General features: G+C 42.0%; 1 protein-coding gene across 1 annotated transcript in view; it reads right to left on the bottom strand.

Annotated features, from left to right (window-relative positions):
- Positions 1-350: 350 nt before the first annotated feature.
- Positions 351-25,979, bottom strand: part of LOC122061556 (probable RNA-dependent RNA polymerase 3) — a gene marked incomplete at its 3' end in the record, with an annotated part of 28,874 nt that continues 3,245 nt past the window's right edge. The window contains 7 exon segments of the mRNA XM_042624875.1: positions 351-454; positions 6,287-6,343; positions 6,479-6,544; positions 10,812-10,955; positions 11,031-11,118; positions 11,202-11,400; positions 25,178-25,367. Coding sequence (XP_042480809.1) covers positions 351-454; positions 6,287-6,343; positions 6,479-6,544; positions 10,812-10,955; positions 11,031-11,118; positions 11,202-11,400; positions 25,178-25,367 — 848 coding nt within the window.

A 25,979-nucleotide genomic window follows, 5' to 3' on the forward strand; every position in this document is an offset into this window, starting at 1 on the left:
CCCCCCCCCCCAATCTTGTTTCACCTTTTTATTGGTTTGCCTTTCCGGGCTTAGCTTTCAGCCCCCTTTTTCCCATTGTATATTCCTTCCCCTTGTTTTAATGCATTATTTATTCATCCAAAAAAAAATGTGAGATAGTAAAGTGCAAATTTATTACAAACTGAACTTTCAATGTTAACTTATATACATAAATCAATCTTCCGCCATGTTTTGTTAGATAAACCAACTTATAATAGACCTATGACTAATAAATACTTCATAGACTAAGGATTCCCTAAGATTAAAACCAAATAATGTCAATGAAAAAACGAATGGTATTAGGAATGTTGGCATCGATTTATAAAGTGTACCTTGTCGAAACAATTTCCAAAGAGTTGACAGTTGGTATTTTGAGTTCATGGTCTCGCTCAACTTTTATCATTGATGGTCGTATCTGAATTGTTTCAAAAGGAAGCTACAAAATTTGAAAATATGCAAGATCATGAATAAGGAAGGCATATATTTTTCAGAGAAAAAGAAATAAAACAATATCAGAAAAACTAAAACGAATTTAAGAAGCATTCTTCAAAATCAAGAATCGACTAGGGTTTTTTTTTTTTTTTGGATGAATAAATAATTCATTACCAAGAGAGAAAGAATATACAAGGGGAAAAAAGGGGGGGCTTATGCCAAAATGGAAAAGCGAACCTAAGGGGAACAGAAAAAAAAACCAAAAAACAAAACCCACAAGGAACTAACAATCCAAGGCACTAACTATGGGAGACAGCCACTGGGGGGGGGGGGGAGACGAAAGAAGAAGAAAGACCCCAGGAGACAACAATGAGCCTGTTCCTTGGAGTGTCACGAACCAGACGGTGGGTGAGAGATCTAACTTTGGAGGAAACTTCAAAGTAGATGGCCTTCCAAATCCCTTCCAAGGAACGGGAGTTGGTAGTCCATCTATGAAGATTCCTTTCCATCCAAAGGTGGTTGATAGTGGCACAAAATGCAAGTTTTCCAACTATGTCACAAATGGTGGAGCCAGAGAAGGTCATGTCTACCCATATCCATTCTCGGGGAAGGGGAAGAATGGTTCAGTTTGAGGGCCAGCAATAACTAAGGACCTTTTTCCAGATAGAGGTGGATAAAGGGCAAGAGAAGAAAAGATGATTAACATCTTCGGTGCCATGCCAACACATACAACAGAAGATGGAAACCTGAATGTGCCGCCAATTAAGGAAAGATTGAGTTAGGAGACAGTAGGAGAGAGCTCGCCAGGCAGTGAAGCTATGGTGAGGGATGTGGCCTTTAAACCAGGTGAGATTACGCCAAGGCAGCAGAGGGTCTTTGGAACGAGCGAAGTTCCAAGCAGAAGAAGAGGAAAAGTGGCAAGAGGGGGAGGGCAGCTAACTGATGGAGTTCGATAATACACGATGTCCAGGAGGAATGGGGGCAGGGCAGCCCAGAAGTCCAGCAAAGGGGGAGGGAGGGGGAGCCCAGCCCGAAGGGGAGAGGATGGAGGCAACACTGGTTAAACGGGATGAGCATATAGAGTAAATGATTCTAGGGGAGACAAGGGGGAGGAGAATGCACCTCCAGATCCAGGAAGCATCAACAGAAGGAGAGACCGTCCAGAGGGAGTCTCTTTTGAGGGGATTGGAATAAACCCAAGAGACCCAGATGCTCTTCTGCTTGGTGATGATTTTCCAAATAAGCTTAAAGATGGCAGCCACATTAATATCCTTGATTTTGCAGAGACCCAGACCTCCCTCAGGCTTGGGCCGGCAGACATTGGACCAACTCATAGGGTGGAGGAAACGAGTGGCCTCCTGCTCCTTCCAGAGAAAGGCACAAAGAAGAGATTCGATGGATTTAGAGATGGAGGAGGGGAGGAGGGGAGGAGGAAAATGCCTGACCAATAAAGGAAAAGGGATTCGAGGATGGATTTGATGAGAACGAGGCATCCTGCATTGGTGAGGAGTTTGCCTTTCCAAAGCTGAAGCCTTTTCCGGATAGAATCAAGAATGGGGGAGCAATAGTGGGGAGAGAGCCGAGAAGAAATTAGGGGGAGACCTAGGTATTTAACAGGGAGCGTCCCAGGGGTAAATCTAGAGGTGGCAAGCAAGTGGGCCCGGCAGGAGTCCGAGACTCCCGAAAGGAAGAAATTGGATTTAAGGAGATTGATTTTCAAACCCGAGAGAGACACGAAGGCTTGAAGGGAGGACATGATATTAGAAATGAAGGCGGGATCAACTTTGGAGAAGATCATGAGATCGTCAGCGAAGGCCAGGTGGGTGAGCATGAGAGATATGCATTTGGGGATGGGGGATATTAGGTGATGATCAGTGGAGGATTGGATTGAACGGGAGAGGACTTCCATGGCAAGACAAAAGAGGAAGGGCGAAAGCGGATAACCTTGTCTTATGCCAACAGCAGAGGAGAAGTATCCGGCAAGGCTTCCGTTGAGGACAGAGAAGCGAGGAGAGGAAATATAGGAATGAATCCAGTGAACGAAGGAGGGAGGAAACGATATTTGAAGAAGGGCAGAGGAAATGAAGTCCCAACGGATCGAGTCAAAGGCCTTGTGAATGCCCATCTTCATAAAGGCAGCAGGGGAGTGGGACTTACGGTTGAAGCCTCGAACAATTTCATGACAAGGGATGATATTATCCGAAATACTTCTACCAACAATGAAAGCGGACTGGTTTGGACTGACTAGAGAGTCGATTACCCTTTGAATCCTATTGGCTAGGATCTTGGCAATAAACTTGTAAAGGAGGTTTCAAAGGGTGATGGGTTTGAAGTCGATCATACGATGCGCTCCTTCCTTTTTGGGGATGAGACAGAGGAAGGAGTGATTGATGCCGGAGATTTGAGAGGGTTTAAGGAAGAAGTTTCGGATGGCAAAGATGAGGTCATCTCGGATACTATGCCAACAGGTGGAGAAGAAGCCTACAATCCATCCAGACCAAAGGCCTCGTTGGATTTGTGGTGGAGGACACTAGATAGGATCTCATCATCTGAGGGGATGGCAGAAGATGGTCAGGGATGAATTTGTTGAGGGAGTTGGGGGGAAGGGGGGAGGAAGAGTTAGGAGGGTGGAAGAGATCATCAAAGTACAAAACAACTTCAGCTTTGATGTCATTAGGTGAGGTGAGATCCAGCCTGGAACGAGAGGTGAGCTTGAGAATGGAATTGGCATTGGTGCGGGCTTTAAGGGATCAATGGAAGTAAGCCGTGTTAGAATCCCCAAGCTCAAGCCATTTGATTTTGGATTTCTGATGAAGGAAGGCTTCCTAGCTTAGAAAGGAAGAGAGATCAAGGCTGCCAATTTTTCTTCTTCTGCCAATGAGGGGTTAAAAGGGTCCAACTAAAGTTTGGATTGGATAAGGTTGAGCTTGTCCTGACACTGAAGAACCTGGTCCAAGATGTTGCCAAAGGTGGCAAAGTTCCAAGCTTTGAGGGCCACTTTTAACGCTTTCAACTTTTTGGCGAAGGCAATAAGGGGAGAAGTAGAGATAGAAGTGGAGATGGCCCAAGTATCTTTAACCAAGGGGGGAAAGCCATAATGAAGGGACCACATGTCGAAGTACTTGAATGCTTTGGGCCTGAAGGAAATGAAGGGTTGGACGAAGAGAGATGGGGGAGTGATTAGAAATGCTGGGAACGTCAAAGCTGGCATGAGATGCAGGGAAGGCAGAGAGCCAAGCTTCGTTGACGAGGAGACGAAAAAGTTTACAAGCCACTCAGTCATGCTCGTTGTGGCGGTTATGCTAAGTAAATTTCGACCCAAACCATCTGAGGTCTTCCATCCCAATGTCCTCAATACAAGAGTTAAAGGACTCCGAAGAGAGAGTCAATGGGCAAGCCCCCAATTTTCTCGTGGGAAGCCCTAACAACATTAAAGTCTCCTCCAATAGCCTAGGGAAGGGAGGAATGGGTGTTGGCGGAGAGGAGATCGGACCACAAAGGAAGTCTGTCAGGAGCTCGGTTGTGGGCATAGACAGAAGAGAATAGGGAGAGGGGGGAGCCCCGAGGGGAGGGAGAAGGTGAAGTGGATGACTTGGGAATATGAGGCAAGCAAAGACAAATGGATGAGAAGAGGGTTCTTGGGGGAGTGGGCATAGCTGGAGATGAAGGACCAAGAGGGGGCAATGGATGAGGCTATGTGGGAAGCATTAACTTCAAGGACACGAGTTACGAGAAGGCAACAAATGGCTGCTTTGGAAAATTGAGGTGAGAGCAAATGGAGGCCAGTTTGGCAGAGGAGTTGAGGCCTCTGACATTCCAGATAGTCCAAGGGATCATCTAGATGGGTTGGGGGAGGGCAATCTAGGCTCCGACGAGCAAGGGGGAAGGGCAGGTTTGGTTTTTGTCCTACGGGAGTATTCCCAAATAGGGGAGGGCAAGGGGGCATTAGAGGATTTAGGTTTAGGCATACCCGAGGGTCGGAGAAGGGTAGACAGAGCCTTCTTCTTAGGACCAACAATAGGGGTTTTGAGGGGGGACAAAGAGTGCAGGTTGGTGTAAGGGGATTGAGGGTGAAACATCCAAGGAGTCGAGGTTCCCAGTGGGGGAGGTGACCAATTGGGAGGAGCCCAACAAGTGAGTAGTAGCCTTCCGAGGTGTTTGATCCCCAGAGGGGGAATCAATAGATGAGCCAGCAATCGTACAAGGATGGGGAGCATCTAGAACAGCCAAGGTTAGTGTCTCAAAGGGCGACGGATATTAGAATTGCAGATCCTGGGGCGGCCCAGAGAAGGTGGCAGCAGCTTCAGGGGAAGCAATCTTTAAAGCCGCAACGAGTTGGTCAGAGATGATGCCTTCTAAGGCGTGACAGGGTGAGCAGGCATTGCAAAGAGATGACGCAGGGCCAGAATTCTGCAAGGCCATCGAACCCTGGGGGGTATCGATAACAGGGTCAGTGATATCGCCCAAGGTAAGCGGCAAGGAGGTGGCAACATTATCAATGAGGATAGCCTGGGCGACTGTAGGCATCAACCGAAGTAGCAGAAACAGAGCTGCAGGCGGCAGCGCAAGAGGACGACAGCAGAGTTGAAGGAGAATTGGTGGTGGCGCCTTCCAAGGCGGCAGCGCAGGCGAGACTGGAGGATAGCGAGTGTTGTAAGGGAGATAACCGAAGCACAAGGCGAAGAGGACGACCACAGATCTCACGCGAGGGGGTCACAGGCGGGTGGGGAAGAAGAGGGTTGTGGGTTACGAGTAAGGTCAAGAGGAGTCGGATTAGTGGAAACGGATCGTGTGGAGAATGGATTTGGTTTGTGGGTAGGGTTAAACAGATTTCGGAGCGGGTGAGATGGGTCAAACAGGTTAGCCGGGTGAAGGGGGTGGTCCAAAGGGAACCGGGGAGAATTTAGATAGGAGCTCAATAGGGATGAATTGGTTAAGAGGGAAGAAATCCTGTTCAGAGTGAACCAGAAGGACTGGTTCAGAGAGGGGAGACAAAAGGGAAATCTCAGCAGAGGTCGAAGCGGACGCTGAGGGATTCAAAGGAGGAAGGGGAAGGAGAAGGGGAAGGTCAGAGGGAGAGGGGGACAGCTGGATGAATGGAGGGCTCAAAGATCAAGGGTCAGTGGAAGAGGAGGCGATTGGAGACACGGAGGGTGAGATAAGGCTGGCAGGCATTGGGGTTCCATCAAGGCAAGCAAGGATGGAAAATTGGTTATTATCCAGCGATACAACCATCACACCATCAATGGTAGGATTCAGCACAGAGACACCGGAGTCGAAGGTTTCCGGCATCAGAGAAGAGCTACAAGAATCAACTAGGTTTGTATAAGGAATCAGCACCTAATATAGTTCATGAAAATATCATTTTACAAGTGTATAATAATTCAAAAAGTGTGCAAGACAATAAAGGCTCTTGAGAATGATACAGTGGTAAGTCGCTTTTAATTTTTTTTTGAAAACAGTTTTTTACCTGTGGTTTAAATTTTTTGGAAATAAAACAAAGGCAAACAAAAGAAGGTTACAATTTCTCAGTTCACCATCTTGGTTACAAAAAGATGCACCCATAACGTAACTTAAACAAGAAGTCTAACAAGGAATATGAGGGCACGAAAAGATTTTACAGAGAGAAGTGCCTACGCAAATACTGAAAGACAAATGGAGACACCACCTCTAGCTATCACTTACCCATAAGGCAATTAGATTAGAATAAGTTACTTCATCTATCCTCTAAGTTTGTTATGGAATGTTATAGCACTTCCTATGGCACAATATCTTGAAAAGGTTAAAAAATGGCCCACACAAACCTTTATCATTTACTTTATGTGTAGGTGCTTACATATTTATTCACTAGAAGGGTTCCCTTTACAGCACGACCATTGTAAAACAGACGGACCTGCATTAGTAGAGGCTAAAAGACAATGAAAATGACAACTGTTAAAGTTGGGAGGTGGTAGAAACATAAAAAGAATAAAAAGAAAACAGGGAGGGAAAAAAACTAAGCAGTGCTTTTAATAAAATTTGTTCATACCGGATCCTCAATATTAGATTTTGACTGTCCAAATATCTGCTCAAGTTCAGTGAGTGCTCGAGTTTCCTAAGACGGAAAAAACAATCAATTAGAAAAATGTATCAAATATGCAGATTAAAATGCATTAAAAAACAAATGATATTACATTTTCCTAATCATAACAAAGGTTCTAGGCAAAAAATAGATCCAAATAAACCAAGCTTAACAAGGAAAGAAAAAAATCTAGAGAAAAGTTCCAATGGAATCTACGAGAATAAATAGCATCATAATTTACATAAAAAAAAGCATAAATGAGATATTCAGAGCACAAGAAAGTCTTTTTTGCACAAGGTATTTATAGGAATATGTTGTACCAAGTCCATTGATCAATCATCTGGGCTGCCCTTCCTCCACTCGGTGACAAAGTCTCTTGGCTTCCCTCTCCTACAGGGATCTTTAGTTCCTCTTCAGCTTAGGACTTGATTAGATCGAGTAGTCCCCTTGTCCCTTGGCACTTTGTTCAAAAGGCACATTCCCCAATCCAGTTTCACAATTTGGAGTGCCCTCACAAACTGCCTCCCCACCCACACATTCCTCATCCACAGGCAAATCCAGAACTATTCCTCTTGCTTCCTAAGCTGGAATAGCATTGAATATGCTGACCAAATTTTCCTCTCCTTCACTGTCTGGAAGAAAGTCTTTAGCTCCTGCCGGCCAATTAGAAGGAGGAACCTCTCCCTCCAAAGAGAATGGACATGGCTTGACATGACATGACTTTTGGAGGAAACACTATTTGTGATGTCTACCGCCAAGCTTGCCTTTTGTGCCTCCATCAACCAAATTTGGATGGACCGCAATCTTCGAAGATGGACTATGGACTCCGGACTCCGGACTCCGGATCCTTTGATAAGATTTGGAAGGCCAGCTTCTCTAATGTCAGTTCTAAACTTCCCAGCCTCCTCCACTTCCATGTAATTGATTCCCCAAGGAACAGCCTCCTTGTTGTGTCTTGGGATCTGCCCATGTCCCTTCTTCAACACCCTCCTTAAGAACCCTTGTTGATTGTGCTGTTTTGTTTGGTTTGCTGCTTGCTTTTTTTCCTTTGGGCCCCAGTATATTCTTCTTTTCTACTTCTTGCTAATGATTCCTTCCCCCCCCCCAACCAAAAAAAAAAAGTCCACAAGCTAGGTTTAAGATCTCGATCTCGCCCCTAATCTCGCTAAACCAAAAAAGAGAGATCTGCCGATATCTCGCCGAGATCTTGTATTTTTTCCCAGTCGACTCAATGGTTGGCCTCAGTGGCCACATGGTCTTTGTAGCCCCTGAAACTTGTTATTTACCCTATTTTAGGCCTTCTAAACACAGTTGAAAGATCATTTTTTTAAAAATCAGATAAAATGGTACTTTGACTTCATACCCTATGTAAGTAGTCTTCGGGCCCTTCACCCTAGGCTATTCGACAATAAAAACAAACAACTATTGACCATGTTTCTATGAAAAATGGTTTTAAGAAGTTGTCTTTACCTAAAACTGCTCTTGAGAAGAAAATGATCTCCAAAGGTTGATGATGAAGTGATACTCTCCAATCTCCAAGTGATGAAGTTGTTAATCTACACTGTAGAGGAGAAATTTGGCAAGAAAATCTACCAAAAGTTCACTTTTTCTTCACAGCAGTGTGAGATAGGCGAGAAATGTCGAGTTGGGTTGAGTTGAGGGTCGAAATTATGTATATACCCCATGTGATTTGGTCTCGACCAAGATCTCGCCCGAGATATTGCACTTTTTACATATTACCTCTCATCTCGTCTCGCCATTTTCAAATAGCAAGATCTTGCCAAGTTCTTAAACCATGTCCACAAGTTCATTATATACATTAGCATGTAAACAAGCTCCGCCAATTACCCCCGAATCCTCTCTCAATTAGGGCTGAATTATACTTTATGAGGATCAGGAATGGTATCCGTAAAACCAGTCCTTAGAACCCCAAGATTGAATGTGAAAGACGAATCTTTAAACTGACCTTATTTACCTCAAATCTGACTCTGACAGCTATATGACTAAAGAGATATGGACCAATCAATTAAGAAGAGTCTTAGAAGATGACTAAATTGGAAACTGCAGATAATGCAACCCATGACTCAGCTAACGGTTTCTGAAACCGCTTCTAATTGAGTTGGTTGACCTGGAAGCTGCCATAGACAAGTAGGAGGACCCAATCCGATGCTATCTGACTCATTTGAATTTCTAGAAGTGACTTACAAAAGAACAGTTACAGATGGCAGAAGATCAATCCAATTTTCTAACCCTGGATTCTTAATAAAGGATGGATGTGACCTCTACATCAGAACCTTTCAAAGAATAAATCACAATGCATACTACAACACAACTCATCCATCTCCAATCCTCAAGGTTCGAAGCTTGGGATTCAAGCCAGGTTTAAAACTGGCTTGCAACCGAAATATTTCGAGATTCGATCAAAACCTGGCCAAAACCTTGTAAGTTTTGGAAGGAGCTTCCAAGTTCTGGTTTTGAGGCCCGAATGCCCAAATTTGGTCCCGAAACTTTTGGGAAACCCTATTTATTCCCTGTAAACAAAGTGGATCCCTTAGATAGTTAAAAAACACCAAACCCAACTGCTTAGGCCGTAGATTGGCCAAGAGTGTCTAAAATATATAAACTGTGCTCCAACCACCAAGTAGTAAATTCCTTTCTCTTTTTTTTCAAAAATTTGTTGCAAGAAAATCACATTATCAAAATATAAAAAAATACGGATACGACGCCATGAAGTTGTAGATCAACAGAACATCCCTGCTTGCAAAAAACCATTACTCCAAGTCGAAGAGGTCTGCAGAAAAAATCAGGGTGTCTTCAATCTATGTTCCCAAGACCATGGGTATTGAAAATAGCAATTCGAAACCTCAAAAAACACCATCAACTTCAAGCACCAATCCAACAAAATAGGAAGCAATTTTCAGCAGTAGCAGTACACAGTAGACCAGTTTCTCCCACAGAAGACTCAACCAGAATATGAGTCAAATAAATCTGAGAAGGGAACTAACAACCACTTCAGCAGTTGCAGCAGAAGTATCGAAACCAGTTCAGGTATGATTCATCATACTTAAGTCTTCATTGAAACACAAACAAAAACCTAGTTCTTCATCTATGAACTAGAGTTTCCTTTTTCAACCCAGAAATCCCAAACGGCAAATCAAGGAAGCAATCAGGTATTGGTTACAGCTCCGATACAACGTGATAATACCAAGGATCTGCAACCAGTACTTGTAAGTAGAGAGAGAGAGAGAGAGGGCAATTGATGGACTGTGTCTCCCTCCAATGTATGTATTAATAGAACCAAATCAGTTACAATCATAGATAGTCTAACTACAACTAGGAAACAACACAAATAAAGAAAAAACAAACACCTAGTATACCCTAACAAGGAAAGAAATAATAATAAAAAATAACTCTAAGACTCAACTTATTGCAAGACGGGGACACTCTCCTCTATCGTGAACACTCTTTAACAATCAAAATCATAAACTAGGTGAAGAATATGAGCATCCTCTAATTGACACACAGAAGTATCAAAGATTGATGGGGAAGTTGATCTCTCTTTTACTCACCCTGATATTTTACTTATGTTGTTAAGGTGTTGAGCTAATTTATGAATGTTCCTAGAAGTGAGCATTTGGATATTGTGTATTGTATCCTCAAGTTATAGAAGTCTAGTTCCTAGAAGTGAGCATTTGGATGTTGTGTATTGTATCCTTAAGTTATAGACGTCTAGTCCAGGAAAGGTACTATTGTACACTAAATGTAAGTCTGTAACCATTTCAAGATTGGGGCTACACTGATGCTGATCAGGCAGGTTTTGTTTCTGATAAAAAGATTGACATTAGGATACTGCACCTTTATAGGTGGGAACCTGGCTACTTGAATAAGCAAAAGAAATCTGTTCTGGCTCGATCAAGCGCAGGGGCAGGGGCAGGGGCAGGGGCAGGGGCAGGGGCAGGGGCAGAGAGAAAGGAACCTATCTCTCCATATTTTACCCCTAGCAAACCCTTCTTTGTTTTCTCTCTTCTTCTCCATCCTTCTATTCTTCCACCATTACTTCCTTTCTATCCGTGATTTAATCCATATAAGTCAAAACTCACAAATTTAAAAAAAATTTAACCACCAAACAGATAGTAACTTGATGCAAGACAAGATACCGAAAACTTTTTTGGCTCCTAAACTTCTATCCCAGCCTAGAGTCATTTGTAATGCTATGACTTGGTTAACACTTTCAACACACTATTTACTATATAAAGTTTTACCTAAGTGAAAATTATTATACAAAGCCAAAATAACAGACCTTAATGTCTCCTTGGTTCCGGTACGTCCCTTTAAATATATTCCTTGGACATTTCAAAGCCAAGTCTTCAGATATAAAACCAGTTCCATCAGTATGTACAAGAGGTTTCCCATCTTCATCACGGACAGCACCTCCATTATCATCCTAACAATTGGAAAACATTGTTTATTCACGTGACAAATGAGGGAAAATTAAGTTCAAAGAAGCAGAGGACCATACCTTGCAAGGTTCATCGTCAATCGTTTGAACAACCAAGGATCCAAAATCTACATCTAGCTTGATAGTCTTTGATAAAATTAGTGAGAACCTGCATTTCCAACTGTGGATAATGATTTCACACCACTTAAATACAAATGGCTGAAAGTAATCAAAGTGTTAAAGATTACATACCTCTTCATATAACCCACGAGACTGCTGACTTTATGTACATGCATAAACACACAACGAGCATCATGAACAGATTTACTATACAAAGGACACGGTCTCATCCTGTCTAATAAGGCATTGGACTCCATACAAACAAAATAACACTTCACACAAGATGATGTTGGATCCTTTTTCTTTTCCTCTTTGCCTCCATCCTTGAAAACTGTTCAAAAATAAATTAAAAAAAAAAAGACAATTAATCACGTTGATATACACATGTTAACCCACTGCTAATTAAATTTAGGGGAGAGTTTTTTGTCTGGGAGTGTGGCCCATGTGCCAGTGTAAGGGCCAATGGGAACGCATGCAAAAGCATCAACCGGGGCAGGTTTCCACCTTTCATTGGGGTCAGGGTGGTCATTGCCCCCCTTCCTGTGTCTGGACACAAGCCACACTCCCAAACAGAGTCCTTTTTCCCTTAAAGTTTAAAACAGGATCCTTGCAGCTAACCCCATTTATTTGGAATGAGTTAGTTTGAGTTTCGTTAAAAGAATAAAAAAACTGAATGCACACTATGCAAGAATCTATCATGGTATCAAGTGTGCCCGATAATCAAACGGTGTCAAGATGACCTCAGTTTTTTATTTTTTATTTTTTATTTTTTATTTTTAAAAAGTGAAAATCTGTAAAATCAAGAAACAGAAGTACAAAGAGTAGGTCACACGAGCATAGCGTCTAGGCATTAAAGGTGGCCTGGATGCAAGGCAACCTTAGTTGTCAAGGCACTTAAGTGACAGAAAAATCTAGATGTTGAGAATAACAATTAGAAAGATAATGAGTTCTGTTAAACTGGTAACCGTTAGGCTGTTTAGAGTTAACAACTGACTTATCTCTTCAGCATCATCTCTAATCTGTTACAGGGTACCTTTCATAACTAGCTCATATTAATCAATTCCATAAAAGGAACCGTGGGGCAGTGGAGATCTTCTCCCTCGTCCTCTCTTCTACCGATTCTCCTTTCTATTCAAATATGTAACCATATGTACCGTGGGGTACATTATTTCTTTATGTGTACGTAAACATAGGTGTCTTATTTGTTAGTTGTGATTTTCTTCCCAGCTATATGTAATTAGGAGTTGTCTTGTACTTGTATACTCTTAGAGTTCTACTGAGATTATACTTTTATTGTTTTTTAGTTTAAAGAATGTATCATATGTACCATGGGGGTACATTACCATTTGTACTATTGTGGTCAAGGATTAAAGTATCAGTTTCGATAGCCATATCAGTAGTGTAATTTTAAGAGACGTATCGTATCATATTGTACCAGAGATACGCAAGATACACATGGAAATACACTTCAGCATGGAAAACAGTATAAATAAGCAATATATAACATGTATAATGCATAAACACTAAACTGGAGAACACTGTATTGAAAGACAAGTGCATTCATTTGAAATTGTTATAAAGGATGAAATTTCTTACATGTGGTAATAGTCAATTGTCGACTTCCCAAGAAATTTTAAAATATAAGAACAAATTGATGCAATAATTCATGTTTGATGTAATGCATTAGTTTGTTTTACCTAAATCTACTCAAACATAGCAAAAACAGAAATAAAACAAAGATTTGCAAAAAATGTTCGAGCTTTTTCAACTTACCTATTTAGTGCTATGTTTTGGTTGGATGATTTTTTATGCTTCAATCCTCTAAACATCAGTTTGATTGTAAATTTTGAATCATTTTTTTATGAATGATTCAAAGCCCCAAATGGGCAAGTCCAAGAAATGAAAGGGAGATTGATTGCGCATTTGTACTTCAAATTTTGGAAACTTAAGTACCACCAACGAGAAGAACAGGCTCTGTCCCAAAAGTGAAATAGGTTCTATAGATACGAATCTTCAGTATCATTACGTATCTGTGTGTCATATCGATACGTTTGGATATACTCATTTGTTTTCATATTGGTCCCAATCGTATCGATTTTAACCAATACCAATACGTATCCACGATACGAAACAGACAATACTTTAAACCATGATCATGGTTAGTTGTTATTTCTTTGTTTGCAATATTATTTTCCTAGTTACGCTAAATCTATAATTCCTATTTAGGCAAGGCTTCTTCAGTTAACTTCTATTTGAATCTTATACCACAAGGACTTCTATTCCTTGTCTAATTGTAATTTGTTGATCAATATAGTTGGGGGGCTGGCAGGAGTATCGATTCTGCATATCTCTTTTGCAGTCTCTCCCTCTTCTTCCTCCCTCCCTATCTTGTGTGTTACAAATTACATGGTATCAGAGCACTAATAACCAGTAATCTCCTTCATTCAACTGCTGGTTTGACATCCCATTCAAGGACTGCAACCGGTGTCTGGTTGGAGCAGCCTATACTGCCTATATGCTATCTACTGTCCTAGTTAAAGATGATATGAAGGTAAACTAGGGAATTCTACTACTTCTCTAATAGCTGTTCATGAAGCACTGAAGATAACTGTGTCTAGAAATCAGATTCCATGCATGTAATGGTTGCGGATTCAGGTTCTGGAACCTTTTCTTCAAGTGATCGAGATCTGAAATTACTCCTTAATCCAGCCGGCAAATGTTACGGATTTTTTTAGGGTTATTTGAGTCCATCTGAAGGTACACTCGATCTTAATTTTAGGATCATCCGCTGACCTGATTTCTGGAATCAGATTTCTCCATTCATACCCACAGTACTCTGTTATGAGTCCATCTGAAGGTACACTTGATCTTAATTTTAGGATCATCCGCTCACCTGATTCCTGGAATCAGATTTCTCCATTCATACCCGCAGTACTCTGTTTTGAGATCAAATTTCAGAACTATTGTTTCTCAAATTATTTTTATCTAACCAACCAACAAACCAATCCAAGTAATTGGGCCATCAGTACCATCTCCTAGGAGTCCCTTCGACTTCAATTTCAGGTCCATCTGGCCTGCTGATCTTTGATATTTCATAAATCACCAAAACCTGGGTTTATAAGGTATTTGTTTAAGTATTATTGCTGCCTGCTGCTGAGTTGTTAGAACAGTGTTGCTACTGCCTGATGTGTTATTAACCTTTTCAGTCACTGGTTTGGATGCTCTCCTTGATTCCAATATTACTTGTGTGCATGATGGTTGATCGTAAATTACCTATTGATAATGTTCACATTCAGATCACCAATATTAAACTTAAATGGAGTATCTAGCTACATGTTATGGGCTCAAGCTATTCAAGTCTACATTCATGTTAAAGGAAAGATGAAACATCTTACTACTAAGTCTGCTGATTCTAAAGATCCAGCTACTATCACAGCTTATGAAGAGAGGATGCGTGAAAATTCCACATTCAAAATATGGTTATGGAACATTATGGATCCAGCTATTGCCGCCGTCATATTCCACACTACTAGATTTGGGGTTTGGGATGGATTTAAAAGAAAGCATCTCCCAAGAGAAGAATATATCTCAGGCCTATGAGCTCTATGAGAAGATGTTCAATTTTAAACAAGAGGAAGAGTCATTGAATGAATACTTCAGTAGTTATAAGGGTAATATTGAATGAGACATCCTCTTGTCTTCAGCGTATGGTTACTCCAACCAGGGATTACCCCTCCCCTTCTCCTAGGGAAGGTTCGGCTTTTGCTGATGGCCGAGGATGAGGTTCCACCGTCTCTGGAAGAGGCCAATGGCCAATGCACCTTCTGATAGGTCTTCTCGACAATGTACCTTCTGCTGCAAGCCCAATTATAAAGTTGACACATGTTGGGCTAAACATGGTTAACTGCACCAGACCGGCCTAATGAGTTAGCCAACACAACTAGGGGTATCAACAGGTCGTTTCTGCCTGGTTTCGGTCTGGGTTGAATCGGTTTCAGTGCTGGAATGGTGAAACCGAAACCGAACCAAAAAGGAAATTTCATTTCGGTTGGTGTTGTTTCAGTTTTTTGTCCAGTTTGGGTTCGACTTTCCATATAAACTTATACAAAACTATGCAAAAATTGGATTTTTATGAATTTGGACTGTTTTCAATTTCTTACCGATTTGGTTTCGGTTTCGATTTCGGTTTCGGTTTCAGGTTTTAAGCCAGTTTGGTTTCAGGTTCAAATGATCCCCTATTTACTGTTATGTCGTTGGTCTTTTGTTGTGGGTATTTTGTTCATATCTTGCAACCTCACATTGATAAATTATCTCCCGAGCGGTCAAGTGTATTTCTCTTGGTTACTCTATAACTCATAAAGGACACAGGTGCTATGTTCTGATTACTCATTAGCAATTCGTCAATGCTGATGTAACTTTTTTTTAGAATATATCACATTATCCTCTTCCTACCACTCCACCGACATCTACTACAGCTATTGATCATGCCCCTTATTCCCATTTTTGTGCCCTTTGATGATGCTCTAGTTACTACATCACCACCTCCTGCAGTGCATGTATATTAGTGGCACAAGAAGATCGTGCCTACCACTTCAGCTCCAATTCCTGCCCATCTCACCATATAGTCTAATCTTGTTACTGAGGTTCCTACTAACTTACCGGTTGCAATCCAGAAAGGTACTCATTCTTGCATCCAAAAATCCACGACTGCCTATCCTATAGAAAATTGTGTTTGTATCTCATCTTCCATCTACATTCCATAACTTAGCATTTTCATTGTCTACTAACTCTAATCCAAAAAATCATCATAAGGGTTATCTCATCTTAAGTGGAAAGTGGCTATGGAGATGAAAATGGATGCTTTATTATCTTGAGTCCTTGACAGACATGGACTCTAGTGGATTTGCCTCTAGGTAAAGATCTAGTGTGACGTCATTGGTGTACAACATAAAGTACAATTCAGATGGCTTTATTGAACGCCTCAAGGCCTGATTGGTAGCAAAGGGTTATACTCAGAGTCTCAAACAATAGTGTGGATTAATTTGTTCTAAATTATGTCGTGAATTAATATCTATGGTTGTGCATTTAAATTGGCCTCACTATCAGATTGATATCAAAAAAGCATCTGATGTAGATAAGTCACTTAATGGGCTTATTTTATTGCAAACAAGCCTTGGGTTGGGTTGGGTTGGGTTGGGTTGGGTTATGTATGTGTTGGGCCTTTGATCCCATGGGTTTCCTTTGTAATAGACCACTTTCATGGGTTTAAAATATGGGTAGAAAGTAGGAAAACGAGATTTAATCATTAGTTTAGTTAGAGTCCTGTTTTGAGTCTATTTTCTTTGTTATTTCAGTCTGAGTCAGTTTAGGTTTTCCTATTAGGCTATGTTTAGTAGCCAAGAGAAGAAAAGAAAAGAAAAAAGAATCTAGAAAAGAAAAGAAATGAAATGGTGAGAAAATAAAAAGAGTATGTATGTTTGGTAACCAAGAGAAGAAAAGAAAAGAAAAGAATTCAAAAAATTTTGAATTTTATGAGAGATAGACACATAGGAAATCATTGTGTAGTCATTCATTTTTTGTCTTATTATGTTTTTAAATTTTCTTATGCTTTCTTGTGTTTTATGCAAGATTTTTTTTTTTTTTTTGTGCCTAAGGTGAATGAGCCTATCAAGCTAGCCATCGACGAAGAAGCTATTGTTCTTGCTACTACTGAGGAGGTTGAAAAACCGGTGGCCACTGAGGAAGAGTCTATCGATCAAGCGGTTGTCTCAGATCTTCCTAATCCAGAGAAGAAAGCCCTTGAAGAGTTCACTAATCCTCCACTGCCCCCACCGGCGGTGAAAGAGGATGAGAAGCCCGCAGAGGAGGAGAAGATGGTAGAGATTGAAGAGGCCCCTGCCCCTATTGAGGAAAAACCTCAGCTCCAACCATGCTCCCGCCTCCATCCCTGCTCCCGACCCCAAACCCTCCGCCTTCTGCATTCGTCCCGCTCTCAAGCATCCTCCCCGCCACCAGGTGTTGAACAGGTTTGCAGATCTGTAGATCTGTTTCTCTCCTTCTATCTCCACCTCAACCGAACCTCCGTCCCAACTCCTGGCATCCAACTACACCCTCCTCTCTCCCTCTCTTTCTCCATTATCGTCTGAAATTTTTCCGACGCTGACGATGACGCTAATGACCTTGTGCCCTTCGCTGCGGCAATGGTTGAAAGAAGAAGGACGCGATGGAGCTTCTCTTGCCTTGATCTGAGATTTAGATATGCAGTTTTTTCCGATCTGTCGCAGACCGGAGGGCGGGCAATTTCTGTTTGCCGGAAAAGGTCTACGATGTGTGGAGATGATGATGATGCAGGGATGTATGATGCCTCTTCAATCAAGATTTTGATGGTTTGGGCTGCCCCATGCGGCTGTGTTGCCTTATCAGCCACCTATGATGGCCATCTTCTTATTTTAGCTAGTTGTGTGTTAGCTTTTTTAAATTTTGCCAGTTGTGTTTTAGCTTTTTTAATTCTACGTTGGTCTAGGCGGTTGGTTTGTGGGAAGATGTGGGTCCTCTGGTACCTTCACATTCTTCTAGGCGATATGGTTGGGCCACATACATACTGTGACAATCTTTGTCTGGCATGCGCAGAGCCACATGCATACTGTGATACTCGGTGTCTGGCATGTGTCGCTTTGTTGCCCATCATGGTTTTCTCGCTCCATGTGAAAGAGAAATTTGCCCATGCTTATGTTAGTTGTATTTAAAACTGGATGTCTAGGGAAGTTATTGGTTTTGCCCATCCCCTATCTTGGAAGGCCCCCTTAATGACATGTACAACAGTTTGGCTATATTCCACTCCTTGGTTTCGTGTTCTGAGCATTGAGACCTTGTGTAACTTATGTCTTCTATCTAATTGAAGTTGCTTTTACCAAAAAAAAAAGAAGACATACCAAGTGCAAAGAGAATTTCCTTAACCAAGAAAAAACTACAAGTTTTTGCACTTTTTTCTTTTCTTTTCTTTTCTTCCCTTGGCTACCAAACACAGCCTTGGTGAATGACTAGTTAGTTACCTATTCCATGTTAGAGTTCTAGTCCTACTCCATGTTGGAGTTCTAGTCTAGTCCTATTTGGAGTCCAACTCCTATTATGTAAGGTTTAATCCTACTTGGAGTCTAACTCCTAGTTAGATTATGGCTGCTAGTTTGCCCTCTTTATATAGAGGAGCTAATGTAATCTACTTTCTCATATTTGAAGAATGATGAATTGAGTTAATGCTTAAGAGCCTTAGGGTTGTGTGGGTGAGTGATTCTTCCCCTCCCCCTTCTTTATGCGATTTCTTCCTCCCTGGTTGGATTTGTGCAAAATATCTAATTGTGTGATCCCTTCCTTCCCCTTCTATTTTGATTTTCCCCCTCTTCCCTAAGGCTACCCCATCAGCATCCCTATATGCTGATCTACAAGAGGTCTATATGTAGCAACATCCTGGGTATGTTTCTTAGGAGGAGAAATCAGAGTATGCAAGCCATCTATGGGTTGAAACAGTCACTAGAGCATGGTTCGATGAGTTCAGCTCCATTGTTACTCACTGCGGGTTTTCACAAAGTTACTCTTACCATATTGTGTTTGAATGGCACCATGGCTCTAATGTGGTTGTTTTAGTTGTCTATCTAGATGATATTAATATATCTGGGGATGATGCATCCGAGATTCCAAAGCTGAAATCTTATCTACATCAGCATTTTTCGGTAGTTTTATTGGCATTGAAGTCTTATTAAAGCCGACCCCATTTAGTTGAGACAAGGATGAGTTGAGTTGTTGAAGTCCTATGGAGTAAGAAATGAGTTAGTCGATCACAGAGAAAACATGTGTTAGACCTCTTATCTGAGGCTGGTATGCACCTCACTCCCGAAACCCATGACTCGTGAATTCTTCCCAACCTCCACAACTCTTGAAACAAACTTCTTCAAGAACCATATTTTGTTGTTGGTCCATGACAATTATTTACATTGTAATAACCTCTTGTAATAGATATATTTTTCCCCACAATGACTACTACTTACAAAAGGGCATGCCATATCTTACTACGAGACACGGTCAAATAAAATACAAGTGCTTTACAAGTTGAGCTGAGACCTAAATAGGCAACAAGAAGGAAAGGACCTGGATAACTAGATCAAAATTTATATAATTATATAGTCCTGAAGAGTCTTGTATTTCTTATTGAATTGATCTCTCTCCATAGAGACTATAAATACATGTCATACACAAACCCTAGTCAACTAGGTATGATATGGTAGGACAATATTGTGTGCAATACAAAGGGAAAGAAATATGTAGTTCCATATAGGGTGAATACTATCATATACGGAATTCCCATACATGGGAAATCCTATATATGGTATTACCATATATGAGAGATACTATATACATTATTACACCCCCTCAAGTTGATGGTCGGCTGGACAGAGCTTCAACTTGTTGCGCATGAACTGAAAACGAGATGTTGGAAGAGCCTTGGTGAGAGCATCAGCAAGCTGGTCATTGGTGGAGATATACTGAACTGTGAGCTATTTCTTTGCAACCTGATCACGTATAAAGTGAAAATCTATGTCCACATGCTTGGTCCGGGCATGGAAGACCGAATCAGTAGAGAGGTAAGTGGCTCCAACATTGTCACACCAGAGAATTGGGGACTCCGAAGAGGAATGCCGAGCTCAGTAAGAAGTGATTCTAGCCAGATAAGCTCGGCGGCAGCATCAGCCAATGCCTTGTATTCAGACTCAGTAGATGATCGAGCAACAGTCATCTGCTTACGAGAACACCAGGAAATGAGATTGGAGCCAAGATAAATAGCATAACCACCTGTTGATTTACGATCATCACCATTCCTAGCCTAGTCAGCATTGGAGAAGGCTTGCAGGGTGGGTGACCCCACAGACTTTCCAAATAAGAGGCCATAAGTCCTTGTTTGTTAAGTAGCGAAGAATGCGCTTCACAAGGCTCCAATGCTCTTCAGTTGGAGCGTACATGAATTGGCACACGCGATTGACAGGGAAGGAGACATCAGGCCTAGTAAGAGTCATGTACTGAAGAGCCCCAACAATAGATCTGTAGAGTGTGGGGTCAGCCGTCGGAACACCCCCTCAAAGAGTGGGTTTAGCGGTGGTGTCCATAGGAGCAGGGTTTAAAGTATCGGTCTGTATTGTACCATATCGGCCCTTACCAATACAATACATGGAATTTTTAAAACCATTTGTATCGATACGTATCTTACGATACATACCGATACACCACCGATACGTACCGATACTCTATGGAAAATTCAAAATCGAAGTGAAATGTACGTTTCAATATGTATCAGCACGTATCAGTGTGTATTGGTATGTATCGATGATACACACCAATACATATTCATACGGTCATAAAATGGCCAAGATGGATAATTTTTCAGAAAAACATAATTTTTTGTGGTGTTTTTGTTCCAAAATTGCTGTCAACCATTTTTCTCTCTAACTAAAGTGGAAATCAATGTTGTGAACAAGGATTTTACATTTATAGGACAACTACAAACCTTGGATTCTTATTACGATACTCTCAATTTACTGTTTATGCATAATACATGTTATTTATAGCTTCTTTGAACTATTTTTTATGCAAAAGTGCATAAAAAAATGTTTCTTATCCATTTATGTGCGTATCTTAGCGTATCTCCAATACGACACGATACGATACCCTCTGATACGTATCTTAGTTTTGGCCGACCGATACGGCGACCGATACTTTAATCATTACATGGGAGTGAGGGACACCCTTGCAATCTGTCATTCCAGCAAGCTTGAGAAGATCACCAATGCATCAATTCTGAGAAAGAAGCATGCCCTAGGAGTGAGGTAAAGCCTCGATCCAAAGGAAAAAATGGAGGGGACCCAAGTCCTTGATGGAGAACTCCGCTGCAAGAGAAGATAGGAGCTCAACAATGCGAGCGGAGTCGCTGCCTGTGACAAGAATGTCATCTACATACACCAACACATAAATGAGATGAGATCCACGTTTATAAATAAAGAGGGAGGGGTCCGTCTTGGCGGCCATGAATCCGAACTGCAGGAGAAATGTGGACAGCCGATGGAACTAGGCTCAAGGAGCCTGCTTGAGGCCATATAAGTACTTGTGAAGTCAACATACATGATTGAGGCGAGATGTGTCAGTGAACCCAGGGGGTTAAGTCATATACACCTCCTCATAGAAGACACCATACAAGAAAGCATTATGGACGTCGAGCTGTCGAATGGACCATCCACTAGTTATAGCCAATGAGAGAATGGTTTGATCTGTGGTGGGTTTGATCACAGGGCTAAATGTCTCCATGTAGTCCACACCATGTTGTTGATGAAACCCCTTGGCAACTAATCGAGCCTTGTATCGCTCAAGGGATCCATCAGCCTTCCTCTTGACACGGTACACCCATTTGCACCCAACCAAATTTTGAGACCGAGTAGGAGGTACGAGGGACCATGTACCATTGCGAACTAGGGCATTGAATTCCTCGCTCATGGCAGCCCGCCACTCTGGTAATTTCACAGCCTGAGAGAAGCATGTGGGTTCAGGGGTAGGTGAGGGTTAGGTCGCAGTTGATAGGGCTTGGGGCAGTTAGGGCCAAGGTCTAAGGGTCATGGGGTGCCCCTTGGTCAATGGGGGGGAGCAAGCCAATGGGGCGGTGATGGTTGGGAGCCAGCCACAGGCGCTAGGGAGGTGAAGGAGGTAGGGCTGGCGAACAGGTCAAGAATGGGTCTGGTGCAGCAAGGAGGGGAAGTCGGTGGTGATGAGGGCATGGGGGACAACTGTGGTGTGGCCATGGTAGGGGTTAGCGCCATGGTGGGGCTGGAGGTAGTGGTGGTAGGCGATGGAAGGTGAGTAGGGGGAAAGGGTGGCAGTGTGAGCTGTGGTGGTGTAGTAAGCAATAGTGAGAGGGTCATACGACTTGGAACAATAGCCCAAGGAGAAGGGCAAGGAGACCGTGAAGGTGGTGGAGGACCAAGAATGGAGGGAGAGGAAAAGGAAAAAACGGATTCATCAAAGCAAACGTGTCGAGCAATATAAAATTTATTTGTTTGGCAGTCAAGGCAACGATAGCCATGATGAGAGGGACTGCACCCAAGGTCAAGAAAGGAGTAATCAGGTGCCTTATTGTGGACGAGTTGAAAGGGGGAAACATGATTGGAGACTTGAGAGGGCTTCCTGTTAATGAGATAGACAGCAGTTTCAAAGGCGAAGTGCCAGTATTGCATGGGAACCGAACTATGGGCTAAAAGAGAGACTCATCTCGGTAATGTGGCGATGACGCCGCTCAACTAACCCCTTCTGTGCATGGGTGTGGGGACAGGAAAGACGGTGAGCAATGCCAACCTTAGAGAAGGTGGGGAGAGAACGATACTCACCCCCAATCAATTTGGATTTCCTTAAGTTGTCGCGAAAATTGCCATTCAACTAAGTTTTAAAATTTTGAAAAACGGAAAAGACTTCAGACTTATGCACTAAAGGATAAAACCAAATGTATTTTGTAAAATCATCAACAAAAATTACAAAGAAACGATGTCCAGAGATGGACAGTGTATGGGAGGGACCCTAAACATCACTAAATACAAGATCTAATGGAAATAAACTACACGAACTAGATAATGGGAGATGCAATCGACATGCTTTGCCCAATTGACATGCGTTGCAGAGAGACTGAAGGCAGGAAGAACAACATGGCAAATTATTGGTGCGAACAATATGATGGAGAAGACGCTCGTGAGGATGACCGAGCCAGGAGTGCCAACCATCCAGAGTGGTTTGTTCAACAATACTGGCAATGGGAGAAGAGGAAGACTTGGACTCCAAGGTGTAGAGCCCCCCTTTACTCGGACCGGTGAGAAGTGTCATGTTGGTACCCTGATCCTTGATAAGAAAATGAGAAGGGTGAAATTCAAAGAAAACACCGTTGTCCTTAGCAAATTTTTGAAAAGAGAGGAGGTTTTGTGATGGAGGGAACATGGAGAACATTTTTTAAAGAGAAGGGGCAAGAACGAGAAATAATGGTAGAGGAACCAACATGTGATATAGGGAGACCCTTACCATTGCCAACTTGTAGGTTGTCATCACCTGAGTACCCATCATATGTAGAAAGAGAGTTCAGGTCAGGGGTGACATGGTGTGTGGCGTCGGTGTCAGGATACCAGGTGAAGGCGGCAGAGGGGTAGGATGATGGGTAGTTCAGTGTAGGGAGAAGGCCTGGTTGAGCATAATGGGCGATGGGAGGGTAGGTATGAGATGGGGGTAGGGTTGTGGGTAGGGTGTATTGTGTGGTTGAGGGCAGTAGTAATAGGTATTAGAGTTATGATTTGTCCCCTGGCAAATGGTGCAGTAAAATCGGCCAGGAAGTTGCTGAGATTGACGACCACGTCCGCGACCAGATCTGCCATGCCCCCATGTCCCCTGTTAGACCCACAGCCAGAAGAGAAGTTGCCAAAGTCATTAGGGGAAGGGGAGGACCACGGAGCGGTGTTGGCAGTTGGAGAAGAGGATTCAATTTCTGTACTCTCAGAAACCGACAGCTTAAAGAATGCATGAAGACTCTCATGACTGAGGAGAAGAGCATGCAGCTCCGTATACGCGAGAATGGATTCACAAGCAATGATGGAAGGAACAATCCCTTGAAGGTCTTCACGAAGAGAACGCAACACATGGATGCTGAAGTTAGCTTACTTCAGAGGTTCACCCACTGCAACCAGCTCATCAGAGAGAAGCTTGGCGCGCTTGAGAAGGAGAGTGACTGATTCCTCAGGTTTTTTACGGAGATTCTGAAGGTTGAGATGAAGAGACATCAGGCGTGTGGGTGAGGCGGAGCCAAAGGCAATAGAAAGCATGACCCAGATAACATGGCTAGTGTCTTTGTCCAGAATGAGAGGAACAACATCCTCAGAAAGAGATGCAATGAGAAGACTGACAAGCTACGCATCATGTTGGTGCCAGGTCTAAGCATCTGCAAGATCGAAAGGGTAGGGAATGGAGCCATCAACATAACCGAAGAGACATTGGCCTTTGAGAAAGGGAACAAGCTGTTTCTTCTAAAGAAGGAAGTTGGTGGGGGTGAGCTTAATTGAGAGATAGTGGTGTGGAGAAGAGAAGGAAGAGAGGGAGGGCGCAGGGGCGGTGTTTGTGATAGGTGCAAGAGCCTGCATGGTGGGGAGAGTGCCGGTCAAGGTGGTCTCTTCAGTGGCCATTGAAGGAGAGTCGACCAGGGCAACAAGAAAAAGAAGAAAAAGAAAAAAAGGAAGCTTAAAGGAGCGTTTTACTGCTCTGATACCACGTTAAAGCTTTCATCTTAAAACCAATTGGCTTGAAGTGGGGTGACCATCCGCTTGGAAAAATCCACAATTTTAAAGAGCTGTTATGGCATTAAAGACCAATACTTTTCATGTAGAGAGTTGAGACTCATCTTTCCTACATTTTTTAATTTTCGGAGGTGGTAACAACTGACTAGAGTTTATGCAATGAATATTCCAAGAATCCAGTATTTGTGCAGAAAGGAAAAAAGACCAATCTATGCACAGGAACAAAGTAAATAGAGGCCAAGGAAGGGAATTAGGAGCTGTAGGTCAAAGTTTGTTTTCAGGCATCTCACCTAGGAATTTTAATAAAAATTGCTTCACACCTTTGCAAAAGTTTTGAGAGATACCCAAAAAAAAATAAAAAGTTTTGAGAGATACCAAAAAAAAAAAAAAAAACTACAATGCACAATAATCCCTTCAAATAATTCAACAAGGGACTGTGCAAATTTCTTATTGACCTAGAGATCAGATAAAATCAGAACAGGAATACAGAGGACAAAATGTTTAATCATTATCTTCAAAATGACAAAAGAAAAAAAAGGTATACAAATGGCCACAAACTATATCGATTAAGAAAACTTGCAAATGGAAACACAAGCTTGAATATGCATAAGCTGAATATAGAATAATAAAACCTAGCTTGCATTGATGGTTGTTTTGAAATTATTTATTGTCGCACTGATGAAAAGAACAGAAGGATAAGCCAGAACTAACCAGTCAAACTTCACTGGTCATTAAAAAATAAATAAAACTCACCAAAGAAACGGTAATGGCGCAAACCCACAAAAATCCCTTCTTCTGCAATTTTCTTGTAACTAGAAGTGCAAGAACTGGTAGCTGAAAATTTTCCTTTTGCGTCTTCCTCTTCAGAAAACTTGACCATCAGAACATTATCATCACCCAAAACCTTCTGAAGATGAGTTCTCATCTTATCATAATACGGGCCCTGAACAAGTACATATGTTTTACCATTAGAAATAGAAATAGCTTCATAAAAAAAGAGTTGAACAGAAGAACTGACCTCTCCACCATTCAACAGGTAACACGAAAACATATAATACATAGACTAATTCAATAAAAACACAGTACATGTCATGCAAGCACATAGGCCAAGTGGCTGGCTATCACAAGGTTTAAAAACTCGTTTCCTTTCGCTGTTTCGGTTCAACCCACCAAAATTTTTCCAGAACAGTGTATTCTTTCTAAGTTTTCTGCGTGCCATTTTAGGGGGGCTAATGGATGAAATAACCAAAATTTTGACAAAACAGTGCATTTTCAGCAAAACAGCGCTGATTCTAAGTTTCAACTCCTGTTTCGTCTCAGAATGTTAAAAAGCAAAATTTCGGCGAGTTTTTTAACAATGGGCTATCAGTCTTGAATACTTTTACTGCTAAGAGGGAGTCCACGCTGACAACTAGTCCTTTTAGCATAACCATATCCCACCAGAAGGATTCGAATCTCAACCATGTTGGTACTATATCATTACAGTATTAAACACATCAAGAACAGCAATGAAGAGGCTTATATTGTTTCTTATCACAACTCCCTTTGGGTTTTT

Source organism: Macadamia integrifolia, chromosome 2 (genome assembly GCF_013358625.1).
Source record: "Macadamia integrifolia cultivar HAES 741 chromosome 2, SCU_Mint_v3, whole genome shotgun sequence".
Classification (NCBI taxonomy): Eukaryota; Viridiplantae; Streptophyta; class Magnoliopsida; order Proteales; family Proteaceae; genus Macadamia; species Macadamia integrifolia.